At 36.3% G+C, this 18507-nt stretch overlaps 1 protein-coding gene across 5 annotated transcripts in view; it reads left to right on the plus strand.

The window, feature by feature from the left end:
• Window positions 1-18507, plus strand: part of ERC1 (ELKS/RAB6-interacting/CAST family member 1) — a 302330-nt gene that overhangs the window by 97049 nt on the left and 186774 nt on the right. For all 5 annotated transcript variants that reach the window (XR_009960212.1, XM_062590517.1, XM_062590533.1 and 2 more), the window contains 3 exons: window positions 12180-12317; window positions 13336-13476; window positions 14563-14703. Coding sequence is in view for 4 of the 5 variants with exons in the window: in XM_062590517.1 (XP_062446501.1) it covers window positions 12180-12317; window positions 13336-13476; window positions 14563-14703 (420 nt within the window). In the remaining variant the exon portion in view is untranslated. The remainder of the gene's footprint in view (window positions 1-12179; window positions 12318-13335; window positions 13477-14562; window positions 14704-18507) is intronic.

The following is an 18507-nucleotide window of genomic DNA, read 5'->3' on the forward strand; positions in this document are numbered from 1 at the left end:
TTTGTATCTTATTACAGTGATTTTCAATGTATAGCATGGTTACCAATGCAGCATCCATGTTAGAGGAAGCTACTGGATTTGAAATAAATGGCTATTTAGTATTAAGATTTAATGAGTTTTATGAGTGGGCATGTTAAAAGTTGTAATTTATATATGCAGAATATGCTGCTTTGTTTTTATACAAGCTGCTCTTTTACTGGGAGTTTTGTATGATGCCACAACAAAAATAAAAATGTCTGGACCATGTGCAGCATATATACCTGTATTTCCAGATAAATGATAATATTCTTTAAAAAAACAAGTGTTGTTTTGATGCATGTGAGATGTCAAGACAATTTCTTATCCTAAGATCTAGTAAGATAAAGAAAATTCTCTCAGTTTATGTTGATGTTATTAAAGAAAGAATCTTGCCTATTGCCTTTAGTAACTGAAGTACTTGATTTTTATCTGTTGAAGTAATGAATATCCAGTCCACCTTTTAGATAAGTAGTTTCAAACTACGAAGCAAGGCCGGACTGTGAGGTTAATGGTGTTTGTTGTGTAGTTCAGCTGTTGTAGCTGGCTAATATAGGTCTTTAAATTGATATGTGTTGTTGTAGTAGTGTTATAGAAGATGGATAGCAATAGCAAAGTTACAAGAACTTCATAGAGTTCCTGGAATTATCTGTGTTCTAATGTTCCAAAAACTGAAACCGCAATCTAGCAGATCTATCATATATGGAAGGAATCTTTTTTTGAATATCCCTCAAAGAGCAGCAGTCATTTTAATATTATGTCCTCCTTGTGCTTTGAGATAACCTCTTGATTAGCAACACAGAACATTACTCATAGGTAGTGGGGCTGACAAATACTGGTTTCTTGAAGGGATCTGGGAAAACAGCCAACTTTGGGGCCCTTTGGCTTCATGATAAATTAAATGTGTAGTTTTTTTGGCAAGATAAAGCTAATAAGCTTTGTTGGTGTATTCACTGTCATACTAGACAAATACAAAGCCCTCGGTGATTGAGGAGGCAGGAAAAGCAAGGGCGTGTGCCATTTCTGAGGTTGCTTACATCAGTCTTCCTCGCATGGCTTTTCATTGCTCTCTGGGTTGCAAGACTTTGCAATTTCCGACGCTTTGGTCACCGCTGAGTTGCTATTTCTGCCCCTCGAGGGATTGTCTGAGCTGTGTCTGGAGCAGCCGTTACTGACTGGGTTAGCCAGCTCAGTGAACTGCACTAGAACAAGGAAGGAGTCATTTTTCAGTGCAGATCTATGTTTTGCTTGATTGAAGTGTGGTTTTGAACCAATTAGGTTATAAAACGTTCTATGGCGAGTTTTGACTCAATATTTATTCAGTCATTAGAACTATCACAAGGCACAAGTATATGAATGACTTTCAAGCTTGTGATTTCACCTATCCAAGGGATGAAAAAACTATTCCAGTCCGTACTCAAGATGGAACAGTGTCATCAGGAGAGACGAGGATTACCATTTCCCAGAATAACATGTAGGCTTGACAGTTGTGATGCCCTCCCTGCTGAAGCACTCCAGAACCTGCAGCTGATGATGGTGGTGGAGTGTTTTAAGGAGAACTTCTGGATGAAGAGGACCACACTCTTTTCCTCCCAGCCATTATTTTTAGTAGAGATTGGAGTGTTGATTTGTCTAAAGCAGTCTCTGGCATAAAGTGGGAAAAGAGTGTGATCAGATAATGGGAGTAATTTAATGTATGTGGCTTCTTAAATTCACACATTTTTGGAACATGGACCTTGAGTGAATTTTATTTTGAAGTCTGATTTCTCTGTTGCCTATCCCTGTGTTCCAAAGTAACTCTGTAACAGCAGTGATAACAAAATACTCAACAAAAAATATTTACTCTTGTGTTTAGTATTTACAATAATACCTTTCTTCTCCCTTTGTATTCATTAGTCTTTCCTTTCAGGGAGAATAAAATGGGAGTGGCAGCTAGTTGCCCATATTTTACATTGGAATTGGAAGCATCCTTCCTTTCTGGAGCTCTCTCCTCTAGCTAGGGATATTTCTTTAATCATTTTATTAAATCATTGATTTTTGAGAATGTAATTCAGTGTTTGAATCAAGTCTCATTTAAAATCTGTGTTGAAATTGTACAGCCTTCTGCTTGAATGATCTTGAATGATAATGCAGATGAAATTTAGTTTACTGTCAAGATTTCCTTTACAATCTGCATTAAATCCCATCTTCTCATCCCGCCCGTCTGTCTGTCTCAGTGTTTGGTCATCTTCTCTGCTCCCTGATTTCCATTTTTAGGTATTGTAGTGCTGTGATGATTTAAGCCTTTCTTTGTGCCTCTTCTCATCATCACCTTCTCTGTAAGGAGAGTATGATATGCAGTGTGTACTGTGAAAGTATCTAAGCGCAGGTATTTCAGCAGGTGTGGTATCTTTACTCTCTGTAGAACCAAATCAAAATTTAAAGGAAAGTAGGAAAATAGCAATATCATTCCCAAGTACATGAGATCAAGTTGTCATGGAATGAAGGGTATTTGACAATAGCAAGCAATGAATCACTGTACTTGCGGTTTATCCAAATGAAAAATTTTAGTTAATAATTCAATAACCTTTTTCCTAATACATTTTAAACATGATATATAACCTTGTAAAGCTCAAGCTACTCCAAAACCAGTGTTTGACCATCTCAGTTTTATTCTGTTTCTTGCAAAATGGAATATCAAATCTAAGTTAATACATGCTGGTTCTAAACTTTTCCTTTTTTTTTAATCAGTCTTTTATAAGAAAGGGAGAGGGTCTGCCTTGGTGAAGTAGTTTCAGTCTTTCTTATTTTGAACATCTGGGAACCACCATTCTGAGAATACTCTGAATTACAGTATTTGTATTTTTTCTGTAATGTTAATTGTACCTAAATCAAATCTATGTACATATATCAGCAAAGTCCTTTCTGGGACTTGCTACAGGAAGGACTAACTGTTCCCAGAATAGTTGGGTTTTTAGTCTGTTCATATTTGGTATGTCTTAGGAATAAAACTTTAGAAAGCATAGTCAAAAGAGATTGCTTGATAATGTCAGGACACAGCTGAAAGAAGAATTAGCATGATACTATTCTGCATGATTAGGCCAGGATTTGGACAAAATGGATGTTATCCATAATTAGATTGTGAAATAAATTACCACATGTTTTCAAATATGATTCTCAATATAAGCAGCACTAACATGTACGAAAGAAATTGAAACTAATTTTACAAACTTAATGTTTCATTGAAGGAAAAGAAGAAAAGCAGAGTCTATATGAATTTGTTTTGCTCTTTATGATGGCAGGGTTCTGTTAAAAATTACTTGAGTGAATAAGAGTATTGCCCTGAGGTTGAAGCCAGCAAATTGTCTTGATAAACAACCCAGTTTGAAATTTTGCTGTGGGTGGATAATGGATACTGTCTCTCTTTTAATGGATCAATAGTGTCAAAAATAAGGAGTTACTAAGTGAAGCTTTAAGACAAAACAGTGAGTTTTTTTTAATGGATTATGCAATTTATCTCTTACGGTTAGCTTTTATACTTTTGTTTGAAAACTTGTGTTTTACATAAAGCATTGTGCATTCCTGTTAAACCTGTAAGCTTTGTGACATAACCAGTGTCTATAGATTAGAAAGCATGCCTCCTTCAGCACCCCTCGCTTCAAAAACCTCTTTTATATTGGCCAGTGTGTCAAAGATAGGAGTTTGCAAAGACTCTGCTTTTGACTAGGTTGGGCTATTGATATTATTGAATCTCCTCAGAATGAAGTAATTTCTTAACTAAATTTAACTGTTTCACAGCTGTGACTCATTTTTTCTAAGCAAAAGCTGTGGAACTGAAATGATGCTTAGGAACATGTAAATTGGCGCCCCTGAAAATTTGTATTTCTGTTCATGTACAAAGTCAAAAAAATCATTTTCCAGTCTTGATGTTCTTTTTTTAAAACAAAACAAACAAACAAAAACAAACAAACAAACAAAAAAAAAGAACTACGCCAGGGTCTCCTTAGAGGTGTGTAAAGAACTCAACCTCTCAATACCAGTTTTCAGAAACTGAAAACTTTAGTGACAGATTGTGTGTAAAGGTTTTAAATATGATGGCAGCTGTTTACTAGCAAGATAGAATGATCGCAAACCTAATATTCTGAGAATGTGGTTTTAAGCATCTCCTTTTTCAATGCTGTTTGGCGTAGGTAGTATGACAATACAGTAGAAATTCTTTACTATTCAGAAGATAATATAATTACAGTTTGGTTTATGGTGGCTGTTCTTCTTAGGTCTACTTTGTAAGTCAGCAAAGTGGTATTACCAAAAGGTGGTAAGTATGCAAAGAAAAAGAGGACAAAATAAAAGAAAGAAATGGAAACTTCCCTAGAAATGATTTCTGTAAACATAAGTGAACTGTTTCTCTGGTTGATGTAAATCTACTTGCAAAGCATCTTTGTGTGAAAAAGCACTGAAAAGAGAATAGTCTTTTGGATCAGTGCCAGTAGTGTGTGGCTCCTTCACCAAAGGTGTATAATATTTAATTGTCCATAAAAGTTATTAAGTCAAGCTTTGTTATAGCAGAAATTATTTCTCCATACTGTTCCTTCCTCAAGCCAGTCTTGTTGCATAAGCTTGAATGCAAAGTGCATGAGTTGCATTAGGCATTCTGTAATTCCTAGATTTTTTTTTAATCTTCCTCTTCAGTCTGTGCGCATTTTTTTCTTCTTGCAAGAGTAGCAGTGTGTCTGTTTGTGGCCTGGTCATCTTGACAGGTACATGTTTTAGGACGGAAAACAAAATAATAATCTTTTTATGGTTTTTAAGCTGTATAGCTACAGAATGCTTTATTTGTAAAATGAAAGATTGTAGAATTTTGCGTTAATTTCAAAGGACTTTTAGCAGATTGGAGATCACAGAAGTCAGAATCAATAAAGACTTTATCTTCTGAAAAAGCAAGCAACACTTGAAAGCTTTGGAAGCTATTCTGAATTTTATCTGGTCCTGAGTATCAGCAGATAGGAATATATTATGTATAGTATACCACTGTGTTGGACTTTCCCTGTTTCAAATTCTCTTTTTTGTCCTGTTCTCCTCCATGTTCTCCATGCTCACTTTAGCCTTGTTCTCTTTTCTGAACCTTTACAGTTCAAGATGTCATAGAATCCTGTTATACTAGGCTTAGCAACATCAGGGCATTTCCAAAGTACAGTGGTAGAAGAGAGAGACATTTCCAGTGCAGTAATATGAAAAATATTCCAGATATGCACTGAAGTAGAGGAGTGGAAAAAAGAAAAAAACGTATTTGTGAGATAAAATAAAAATTAGTCATGCCTTCACTGGGTAATCAATGGATATAAAATGAACAAACATTGTCAGTGGATACCACTTAATTGAAGAGTTAATCTACTTTGAAGAGTTAATCTGGACTCTGGAATTAGAAATTTGAAAGAGAGAGAGATGACCACTAGTAATTTCGTAGTGTCTTTAATTTACTTTGTGCTTCACAAGCTTTACAAAACAACTGATACACAAACTATTGAGGAATAATTTTCTGTTATGCTTCAAGAGCAAGAATCTCTGAATATAACTTGGCAACAGTTCAACCATATCTTCATAAATGGTTTGGGTCATAAACTAAAAAGAGCACACTGAATGCAGTCAAACTTTGGAAGGACATCTGCTGTGGGAATACCTAGCAGTGAGCCTTGTCCTTCCACACTGAGTAGATATTGTGACTTCCTGCCCTCAAGCCCGTGGATTTCTTCTCACAGAAACTTCAGGGCAGAGAGCAGTGCAGGCTGCGATACAGCCAGGTCTTGTCTTTAAAAGGAGTTATGACAGAGATGAGTTGCCTATCTGGAGAAATAGCTTGGAGGTACCCCAAGATATTCATCTGGACATGACTAGTGTTTGCCAAAACAATAGTGAAAGTAAACAGAAGAAAAATGACTTAGGTCTATTCTAAATTTTAAAACTGCTTAAGAATCTCACATTCACAAGAAGACATGATATGTCTGAAACTTCAGCTCTGCATCGTTTGCTAGTCTTAAGAATTTAGCTATGAAAATTAATAGCAAGAACCTTACCTTCAGTCTAGCTAATACAATGACAAGTTGACCATGAGCCAGCAATGTGACCTTGTGGCCAAGAAAGCCAATGGTCTCCTGGGGTGCATTGGGAAGAGTGTTGCCAGCAGGTCGAGGGAGGTGATCCTGCCCCTCTGCTCAGCCCTGGGGAGGCCTCATCTCGAGTACTGTGCCCAGTTCTGGGCTCCCCAGTACAAGAGAGACATGGAGCTACTGGAGAGAGTCTAGCGTAGGACTGCGAAGATGATCAGAGGGCTGGAGCATCTGCCCTATGAAGAATGGCTGCGAGAGCTGGGCCTCTTCAGCCTCTTCTGACTGAGGGAGGATCTTATCAATGTGTACAAGTACCTGAAGGGAGGGTGTCAAGGGGACAGGGACAACCTCTTTTCAGTTGTCCCATGTGACAGGACAAGAGGCAATGGGCAGAAGTTGAAGCACAGGAAGTTCCGCCTGACCGTGAGGGGGAATTTCTTCCCTGTGAGAGTGACGGAGCACTGGCACAGGTTGCCCAGAGAGGTTGTGGAGTCTCCTTCTCTGGAGATAGTCAAGGCCCGCCTGGATGCAATCCTGTCTAACACGCTCTAGGTGACCCTGCTTGAGCAGGGAGGTTGGACTAGATGATCTCCAGAGGTCCCTTCCAACCTTACTGATTCTATGATATGAATGACATCCGCTCATGTGACAGATCTTGTTTCACTGGAGACATTAAAGGTCACGAGCAACACCTTATATTTGAGGTTCAAATGGAGCCAACATACATAAAGAAGATCAAATTTTGTGTTTCCGTATTTTTCCTTTCATTCATGCAGTGGTGAATTATATTCTTTTTTCCTAGAATTTATATTAGCACTGAACTAAATGCAGATTTTTGCAAGTTATGAAGAACTGTCATACTGATGATTTTACAAGATCTGCAGTACAAAGATAGGCTTAATGATGGCTTTTGCAGTGTGACTTTTGTGAAACTGGAGCCTAATCTTATCAAATTGACCAATAGTATTTGATTATAGGCTTTTATTATGTAAAGTCAGCTTCCAGAAAAACAGTATTATTTACAAAGTCACTAGTATAATTTTCTTAAACATTCTTCAGGGCTTAAGATGAGCACTCGTTACTATATTTTAGGAACAAAATTTCTTGAATTCCATCAATTTTCCAATATAAATGTCTTACCCTTTCTTCAGAAGCAACTATTTTTTTCTTATGTCAGATACAGAAATGTGATCTTATATGTGGGAAATGTTATATTTTCATCCTGATTCAGATGCAACTCCACTTTTCCCAGCTTTTCAAATATCACCAGATTGTAGCAGAATGAAGTATGACTAGAGGCTATCAACTTTTCATCGTGATATCAGTATTCTTGCATGCAGGGAGTGACATCTATCTAGAAAAAATTGTAACTGATTTATCATCACATACCTACTTACTAGACAACTTTCTCTCCCACACAAGCTCTTTTTCTCCACCACATGAATATTTCTGACATGGACAGAATCACCTCAGAATCTGGCTGGTGAGATTCTGTCATCTGTAGTTACTAACCCTCCAGCTGATGTTGCCAGCACACCACCATGGAAGACTTGTATTGAAAGGTCACAACTTACATAAAGCTTTTACTTATCTGGACAGCTATGCCATAGAAATAGATGACAAAACATCCCAACCCAGCTGGTTATTTAGATAGCATTTTATAGTACTGCATGTAGTGGATGAAAGCAAGAATTGGAAAAGTCTAAGGATTAGCAGTCCCCTGAGATTTTCTTTTATACATCTGCTCTTGAAAACACAATCAAGGAATATTATCTGGTGTTACACTGATTGTCCCTTGAATATTATGATGAAGATGCCAAACTATTCACCCCAGCTGGACTGGGGTAGTGCAGAGTATAATAAGTAAAGACATTTTCACATGTTTATACAAAAAGTACAGTGAAAGATTTGTCTGCTGGTAAGTAATTATAGCTGTCTACTAGAAATTGGAGATACACACAAATGGTGGAAAACATAATGAACGTTCTCAAGAATGAAAAAGATTTTGCATTGAAAAAGGACATTTTGTATTCTTAAAATATTTTCCAGACATTCTTGGATCTTAATTTTTTGAGGATTGTTTCACTTCTTTCTTATTGCTGCAGAATGCAAAAGAATGAACTAAGCTAAAGGGTTGTTACCACTTTTAATTTCTTTTTCCTTTAACCACTTCGCTCTTTTTAGAAGTCAAACAGAGTAGCAAAAAGAAAACTGGAAAAAAAAAATGGAAATGGAAAAAAAAGTGTAGTTAATTTTGTTACATCTTGGGTGTTGGAAAAAAGTTTTAATTGTAAAATATCTATCTTTGATTAAAAACTATTTTTAAAAAAAGGGAAAAAAAACTTTTACAAAAACCGAAAGAAAAAAAAATGATCAGTTCAGACCTATTTGTTCTAATGGAGTTAAGTCATCAGTGCAAGAGAAATCAGTTTCTCAGCAATCAATTTGCACATACCCAAAGGCTAAGGGTGGTTCTACGAGAAGATTTCTTGGCTGAAGCACACTGCAGAGGATCTACTGATAATGTAGAACTAGAGGATTGGGGGTTAAGAGTCTTTAATTAGATGCATTCCCCTGAATTCATAGGCTGATTTTCCTTTTTTCGTATTTGTACCGAGTTTTCAGTGAGACTGGTGTTTGCAAAAAGTACATATGCCTCCTTTTCTGTAGAATAGGATGCCAAAGAAAAAACCTTCTTGCACTTAATCCTGTGCTTCAGGGCTGAAAGGCAAAATAATTAGTTCCACACAACTAGGAATAAATCACCCAGGCTGAAACAAAATAATGCCTGACAACTGATAATGTTGGTAAAAAACAAAACAAAACAAAACAAACAAAACCACCTCACTCCTGCCAAAAAGGCAGATTTCAGTGAAAATGCAGATTTAAGTAAATCTTTATTGTTGAAGGAATTGGTTTGCAGAGCAGAAGATTCCAGTGAATGTATACCTTTACAGTAACCTTAGTGTTTCTAACTTATCCATAGATCCCTGCAAAATAAGGATACATAGCAAGAATAAAGATTCTTAATAACTTAAGGGTAATATTTTTAAAAATTTTTCCAGTTTAGAAAGTTTGAACAGTAATACATATTCTTTAGGTTTGGAGATCATTTCAAAGGAAACTTGTCATCTTCAGAGTGTTTAAGCAGTGCTGGCTTAAGCCTTATCCCTTTCTGTCCCCCAGAGAATATTGGAGATTCTGTTGTGCTTTATTTCATCTTTTGTAGGAGACAAAAGATACACCAAATTTGGTCACCTATTTTATTTCTATTGATTATTTCATGATTTGTTCAGAATTACTTGGGGGGGGTCAGTTCTTTAAGAAAAGAGAATGATAAAACCAGTATCTTTACATGACATATGTTATGTATTCTGTTGAAAAGGAGTATCAAACTTGATTGCAAAGACATAATAGCATTCTCCATTAACTAGCTATATAGACAAAGCATAGAGTATTTTCCTTCACTTTTTTGTTCAGCTTATATAATGCTGGGGAATCCATAGTTTAGCTGTTTGCTAATAGCTATTTGCCTGACTTGAAACATTTCAGTGTACCTGCAGTTCCCTGGAGACTAAAGAAAATACGATTTCTTACTCCAGACATAACGAAGCATGCGTGAAAGCAGAGACAGACAGATCTACACTTTGTACACATTACGTTCTCTTGCTATATAGGATGGTGCACTTGTAATGAAAAAATAGAGTAGTCATATATAATACTGTTATACAGCTGACATTTTACTCTGGTCACGTTAAAGAGTGTGTTATTGAAACATGTAAATGCGTGTGCCCCATTTAGTTTTGTGCTGCATGCCTTGGCGAGCAGCTTAACATATGCTGCTGATGAATTATTTAGCTGTGTCTCTTGTGTGCAGTTTGCTCACAGCAGAAAGTCACTCTGCGCTATCCCCTGTTCAGCCAGTTGGAGCCTTTGCTAGAACCTTTCGCCTCCAGAAGTAAACACGAGTCTAAGAATAGCTCGCACTTCTTTGTAGTGTATTTTCATGGTTGGCTATCTAAACAGCCAGTCTGTCTAGACAGCTGACGACACTCTGAAAGCTTATAAGGTCAAGAGCAGCCATGTAGGCTACTCTTGGGGATGTTACCTAGCTCAGTTTCTGCATGTGTCGGCACCGCAAGGACTTCTCATTCAGAACGATTAGTGTTCTCTCAGAGGCTGGTAACTTTTAGCTCCATGTGCTGCAAGCGTATGCTAGCAAGGCGTTAAATAATAGATAGGAGTGTATAAAGAAATAGGGGTTTTCAGTGTTAGGATACACCTCTATCTGGGTCACATCAGATGACACTTGTAATGCTTTTGCATTTACAGTTTTATAGTGTCATTTGTGTTGTGCTTAAATTTAAACTTTAATCATAGCTCAGAAGCCTAATACTTTTTTTTTAAGATAAATTAATGAAGAAGATAAGCCAAAGCCAATTTCAGCACATACCTAAAAAAGGAAAAAACTGTATGTAGTTCTTGTGCTGTCACTAATATATAGATTGTGTACAAAGCTGGATCATAAGTTCACACATACTTGCATAATAGAAATAAATAAAATGATACAGAGAAAAATATAGGAGGCTCCTTCAGTGGCCATGGTTTACAAAGGAGCTTTAGCAAGGGTGTCCTGGAATTAGGGCCTTCTTGCTGTCTTTTCCTGGCTTCCACTTGTAACAAATCTAACCAGCTTTTGTGGTTAAACATTGGACCTCCTGCACAGGCTTTTAAGTTTATCATTGTTGATGTAGACCTTTTTCTAAAACCACCGTCCAGGAGTGGTTTTAGTACAGGTGGCAACATGGTAGTTGATGGCTGTAAGTAGCCATTTGCTCTGTGTTCCCAGCAGCTCCGTTCTTCCAGGGCTGGAGAGTAAAAAGTGGGGAGTGGTTGCTGTATTTCCACTAAGCAAGGAGCTGCTAATTGCTGTTAAGGGCTGGTAGCAGCTCATTTTCACTTGTCTGAGTGCCGTAAGTGCAAACACTTGCACTCAGCCATTTACAGGAGTTGCTTAGTTTTCTTACATGGAGAAATTGAGCTGTGTATGATTCATGAGCTCGCAGAAAGACTGGTGAGCCAAAAGGGCAGACTAGTAATGCTTACATTTAATTTACTGAATGCTGGACTATATAGCCTTTGGGGTTGTCACGTTAGATAAATTTCTTTGAAAGATGTTGCTACAAGTGTTTTGGAGATGGAGATGGGCACCTTACACACCACGTGGCTTTCTGCTGTGTCTGATGTACATTTGCTGACGTGAAAAGAAATTGTCAGCAACAACAGCAAAAGGGAGGCAGCTCAGAAATCTGTACTCAGTCTAATCCTTCACTGAAAATTTTGGATTTGAGGGGTTATGGTAGAGTTAATGTGCCAATGTGTGTTTGCTTCTTGTGGTGTATGTGCATGCATAAAATGGCCTTAGCTTTGCTATTGGGTTTTCTCATTTGAAGAAAAAATTTTTGGTCTGTCAAGAGATATATTCAGAACTCATAAATTATTAGAATTCTAAATCTGCAGAAGAATAAGGCCAAGATATTTTCTGCCTGAGGAATGATGTTTTGTTCTCGTTCACTGCTTAGCAAACCATCATACAAGACAAAAAGCAACATACAAATACAGTGAAGAATGTGACAGTATCTAAGAAGAAACTTAGTCTTTTCCACAACTTCTTAATTATCAAGTGCGTCTTTTATCTAAGTAATGTTTTCTCAGATTTTTGCCATCGTATTGTTATTACATCAACAGTTTTTCCTTAATTTCAAAGCTAATTATTTCCTTTAATCACCCAGTACACAACATCCTGAGAAATTATGTGTAATACCCAGTTTATATTGTTTGTGTAAACATTATTTAGAGTTTCTTGCTCTGAAGTCTTTCCTAATTTTTGAAAAGGTTGCTGATGCTTCTTAATAATCAGTATTTTTGGTTGCGTTGCTTATTGTTTTGATATAGGCTTATGGAACTAAGCCCTTGCTTAGTTTCCTCGCTTTAAGAACATTTTGAAGTGTGTATTCCTGAGTTTAGTATACTGCTAAGCCGCTTTCGTAATTTTTTTCTTAAAATTCACCTGTCTTTAAGATTGAAAATCTTCAAGAACAGTTAAGAGACAAGGAGAAGCAGATGAGCAGTTTGAAGGATCGAGTGAAATCCCTGCAAGCTGACACCACAAACACAGACACTGCCTTGACCACGCTGGAAGAAGCCCTTGCAGAAAAAGTGAGTACGAAAAGTAGAAAGTTCCTTACTTCTAAAGGTCCTTCTATTTATAGCCTCCCTAAAGTCAGCTTATCCATATGTTTCTTGAACTCTGCATAAAAAAAATTCTCTCAGGCGATGTGGCAGTGATACTGCTTGTGTCTGCCAGGTGAGGAGAGCCTGTTGCTGAGGGAGCTGAGCCCTCGCTAGAGGGCAGTGGAGGATATTCTGAGTGGCGACTTGTGTTCCCATCCCATGTAATCAGCCGGCGGTGCAGTTTAAAGTAAGGCGAGAGGTAGAGCTGAGCCCCAAGCTAATGCTCTTGTCGTTAGCGACGTCCCATAATTTTGCAGGGGAGATGATAATGCTCCTTGTTACATTCGTATTCTTGGAGTCCTGCTCACACTGCTGTCTCTTTGTGTGATGCATTTTTCGTACTGCTGTGGGGTGCAGGATGTTTCAGCTGTGCATTCTTCTGCATTTTTTCTTAAAAAAAAAAAAAAAAAGGACCAATGTCTCATTTCAGTTTAATCTTTTTTCCTCAGTTATTTTAATGATGAATTTATTTTTAAAGTTTTTTTATTTCAAATTAGGTTTTAGTTCCCAATACTGAATCAACATAAACAGCCTGATGCAGCTGTATTCAGTCTCAGGATACAGACTTACCTGGACATTTTGCAAAAAGCTTAAAAAACTTAAAGCTTAAATAAGTAAAGAAGCAATGTGTATTGTATACTGGTCTAGGATTTTTAAGTGAATTTTGATTGCCAGAACTGGAAAAATTACATTACACTGCGGCAGCACTGTGAACATTCCAACATAAGATGACTGTGGTAACGAACAGACTGATACATCTTAGCAATGAAACCATAGGTTTTTTTTCAAGACAGTTCTCCTCCTCCTTGAGAAGCTGCTGTACAACAGTAAAGAAAACAAAATGGTCATATCTTGCACTCATCCTCTACTGTGTGTAACAAGTGATACTCAAAAGCTGAACTAACTGGGGAGAATTTTTTTACAGAATATTTTCTTTTGTCAGGAAAGGACCATTGAGCGTCTGAAGGAGCAACGAGACAGAGATGAACGAGAAAAACAGGAAGAGATCGACAACTACAAAAAAGATATTAAGGACTTGAAAGAGAAAGTCAGCATTTTACAAGGAGATCTCACAGAGAAAGAGGTTAAGAGCAACAGAATGAGTCTGTTGTATTAGAATTGTTTGCTATATATATATATATATATATATATTTATATATAAATATTTCAGATGAAGCAAATTGTTCCTTCATGGTAACGGTCCTTCAGCAAGTTTATCTAGTGAAATACACTGTTTGGGGATTTTTCACACATAAATGTTTCAGAACCATTTTTTCATGGATAGCACAGAGTCCTATTATTTGCTTCAGTTTAATCATACTAGTGAATGATCAGTCATCAACAATAGCATTTACTGGAGCAATGCGTATATCCAACTGAAGGTAAAGAACAAGCCTGTTCCTTTGTGAATATAAGGAGGAAAGGACAGAGGTAGAGCAAAGCTGCAGGCACAGAAAATGCACAGATAATGTTTCTTCCTTTATGCAAACAGTATTACTACCTCTTTTGACTCTGAAGAGTCAAAATTTAAGTGCCTACCGACTAGATAAATTAACCTAATTTTATCACAGAAATATAAATGTTCTGTGTTCCCCTCTTGGAATTATTAAATTCAAATTAACAATCTTATTTCAAAACTCAATCAATTTAAAGCAATATGAGAAAATTGCACCTAGCAACTGCTAAGATTTTTTTCTTACGTGGAAGTCAACATCTGGCAGGAAAGAATCTTAACACAAAAATGCTTTGTGAAACAAGAAGCTGAGAAGACTATTGGTGATAGATCGTATGAATCACTTTCACTCCATAGCAACTGTATACAGAAAAACTTTGAATACTCACAGTTTTAGATACAGTGGCCAAATCTGCTAAATACATATAATTAAAATAATTTTATTTAAACATGACTGACTATACTGAAGCACCATTTTACAGAATCTTTCATGTTTAAAAATGATTTTAAAGTGGACTTAGACAAAGTTCTGTTTTAATCCTTAAATCTGAGTTAAATCAAGCTGTCTTAAGTCAGCTCCATGAACATCTGGTGAACATTCCAACAAAGTACCTTGTTTTAATGTGAAGGGATGGGAGAAAACAGACAAAAATGAAACCGGCTACTGCATGTAAAGAATATTTTCTTGTAACAGTTATTTTATGTCTTTTGTTTCAGACATCACTACTGGATCTGAAGGAACACGCCTCAACTCTAGCTTCATCAGGACTGAAGAAAGATTCAAGACTTAAGACACTGGAAATTGCATTAGAGCAGAAAAAGGAAGAATGTTTGAAAATGGAAACTCAACTGAAAAAGGTAATCTTTCTTCATAATTACATGTGTAGTGTAAGTAAGCAGTGTTAGACAAACTGGATATGTTTATGCACAAGACTGTAGTTCTGGAGCTTGAGTTCTGTAAATTGCGTATTAGCAAAGTACTCTGAAGTTTTTCCATTCAAAACTTTCTATAACCTAATCCTGTCAGAAAGCAACTTTCTGATACTGGTGCTAGTTTTGAATTTTGTTCACATACAATGCCAGTGGTACTGACTACGTTTTTTCTTAATAGGTGATAAGAACTACAGACTTAGTCTGCTTCAGTACTATACCCAGCAATAAATGTGCCATTGAACTGGTATACAAGCCAAAAATTTATTAGCTAAACATTTCACAAGCATCAGTTGTCAATGCATGTAGGTGTTAATGTGATAAATTTAGATGCATAATTGGCACAAGGAAATGCATAAAAACAAATGTAGCTCACTGATGAACTATGTAGTCTTTTGTTTTACTCTTGCTGCCAATCACAGCTAACACGTTTTATTTGAGTTTGAATATAGCAGAATAATACGTTATTTACAGGCAAGCTAATTTATTTGAACTGAAGCTTTATTTATTTTAGATGTGAGTAGTCCTTATATTGCACTGTTTAGAGGAGTACAAATTTTATTTTAACTTAAAATACCAAGTAGTAGAGAAGCACCAAAATAGTGATGACAATTTTACTTATAAAAAATGTAAAATGCAGTACACAATATTTAGAGAAATTTAACTTTTTGTTTATGGAGTCCTAGCTATTTCTTTACATTTAGCCATGAAAAGGAGGAGTGCCTGTGTTCCAGTCTGGAACTCTCCTAGTACCTCAGTTGAATTTGAGAATAAATCAAGGCAATAATAATGAGGCAATAATTAAGAGCTTTTTAGCATTTTTATTGTGTGGGTGCAAAGTGGATGTTAAGGCACTTGAGAATTCTATGTGAGTGAAACTCCATATGCTCTAGACCCATGTTTGGCATTCTTTTGGTTCTATTATACCAAATAAAACAAACACCATTTTGTTATCCAGCAAAATGCATAGTGGAAGAATAGAGAGTTGTACACTTTTAACGGGCTGTTTTCAGTGTACCACAGAGTGGGTGAGTATTTCAGAAGTCCTGAAGGACCTTTTCATTTTGAATTCTAGGTGTCATGAATTGCAGTTTCACCCTTTGACAGTGTATTTTTGATAATGATTTGAGGAATAAGTCATAGCTAAGATTTGCCAGTGATTATTGTAACAATTGGATAATAGTATAAATTTTGTAGACACAGATGCAATGGAGACCTTTACTACTTTTACAAAAACAGTACTGACTAGGAGAGCACATATCAAAGTTCAGATATGAAATCACAGTTATGGAAATTACATTATTTAGGGAATGATTAATGATTATACATTTAATGGTTGTGAATATACTGCTTGTCACTGCATCCCCGGAGATGACTGTTTCACTATATCCAGTGAGCATTTCAACAGTATGAAAGAATGTAGAGGTTGACCAAAATCTGGTGAAGCACTGCTAGTTAGAAGATGAAGATGCGGTTGATTTGCACTGTAATGACAGCTCTTCATAATAATTCCTTTAGGCCTACCTATGCTCATTCCGTTTTAGAGAGGATTGTTCTTAATTGCTGATATGCAGGAACATAAGGAACCTGAGCCACTTCGTAAGACTATATGTTTTTATAGTTTATTCTCTTTGTTTCAGGATGTAATTAAGACAACTAATTATTCTCCTGTGATCCTTTTCCTGAGGCTTAAAATAGGAAAACAGCTAAATGTAAAGTACATTCTTAACTATTCACAACAGCTATTGCACAAATAACTGTATTCTTGATTTGGAAATAGAAATTCATTGTATTGTAAAGACAAATACATTCTTATCTTCACATCCAAAGAAACCATCTAATCTCTTTCAGTTAGGATGGTTTCAGTTCTACAAGCAAAGAAAATTGATAATCTACTATTGCCTGTGTACAGCCCTTCAGTGATATGCTGGATTTCTCCTCATCTTCCTCCTCGGCTTCAGGCATTATTACATACTAGAACATTTGGGCAGTTGTTTCCTGTGTGGATACTCTAATCTACTCTCTCAAATCATAGTGACACCAAATCACCTATAACTTACTCCTTTTTTAAAAATCCTATGATGTTGGGCTACTGCATTCTTTCCATTCAAGGGAAAGATTTTTTTGGTATTAGTAAGTCAGTCCAGAATGATGTTAGAAAGTTTAGAAGGGAATTCGAACTGCAGGACTGAGATATACTTTCTCGTAGTTAGCTGGGACTTTCTTTCCACAGCTGTTCAGAAGAGCCCACTTGTATCACTGATCCTCCTTGATTTCTAGAACCACATCACAGTCACTCCTAGGTACTGAAGAAAATATCACTAACAACCACTTGAATATGTTTTAACTCACAAATATGCTTGGATATTTCTTTAAAAGCCTCTTTCCAGTTTATTTTTTAATTTGCCAGTGTAGTTCATTGTTTATGGAAAAGTAGGGAAGTGTATTTTTTAGAGAGTTTTGCTCTTTCAATGCATTGCAGATAGCTGTTCAAGCAATTTGACATTTTCAAGGTGGATGAGTTTCTTCTGTCATTTTTTAGACAATTATATATGATAGGTAATCGAGCTCCTATTTATATCTTCTAAACACCATTTCACACATCTGCATCACTAATTCTTGCAAATAACTATCATAGCTGTATTATAGTTTATATAGTTTTTTATTTTAAGTTTTATTGCTTTAGCTTAGTGCTGTTTTGCATGAGGTACTTATGTGAAGGAAGGACTCTTTTGTGAAACTCTTAGCAACAAATTACAAGAAGTTTTCCTTTCAGGTTATTGCCCTTGCAGTTTGAATAGAGGTGTGCCTAACATCCATTGTGTTTTCCTTTCCTCTGTTTCCACTGAACAATTTGAGTACTTTCAGTTAAATCTAAACACCAGAGTCATTAAGATCCTGACACAAGAAGCTGAATCAGAGTACTGTTAAACTATTAGATAAGAAAGATTTGGGCAGTCCTTGGAAAATCCCTTTGCTAATCTTGAAACATTGAGCCTTTGAGAACTCACGAGCACTGCACCTCTCCACTGCTTCTGTAAAAAGTATTAGCCAAGTGGAGTGCAGTGATACTGAGATGATGATGATGATGATATTTTTCTTTCCATGTCTTCAGTCTCCAATATCTGATTCTAGATGTCCAGTTCTCTTGGTTACTGTTCCTTTTCTTACTAATAAATATTTTATGGTGATCTGTGTGTGGATTTGATCCATATTTAGCTAATAAAAGTGCATTTTTTGTATTTATTGGTATTTTTTCTGTTTTATTTGTTTTTTAATAATGATATACGGCAAACCTATGTTTTTAATGTTCAACTTGTTCCACTATCCTGTACTCTGTGCTTAATTGTCAGCACACTGTGAGAGAAGGTACTACAGGAGATTCAGAATCCAAGAAGAAAGCCATGAATCCCTGCTGAGTTTACATGGTCTGTTGTGCTGCCTCACACAACCTGCCTTTTTGCTGAGATGGAATCACTAAAGTTTCAAAATGTACAGTCAAGCACAGGGAGTTCTCTCCAAAGACTTCTCTTAGGATTATTTTTCTGTGATTTTTTTTCTTTTTTAAGGAAACTTTTTTTTCAAACTTTTATGTTAACACAACATTTTTCTAGTGATAATGTTTTACTTCTCATTCTTTCTTCTCCAGGATGTTCTATTCCTAGCTTTTTCTGCCTCTTGTCTTTCCCAGTCAATGTATTTTTGTTTTTTTAATATGGGCAAGACCTAGTA

This window comes from Rhea pennata, chromosome 1 (genome assembly GCF_028389875.1).
Source record: "Rhea pennata isolate bPtePen1 chromosome 1, bPtePen1.pri, whole genome shotgun sequence".
Lineage (NCBI taxonomy): Eukaryota > Metazoa > Chordata > Aves > Rheiformes > Rheidae > Rhea > Rhea pennata.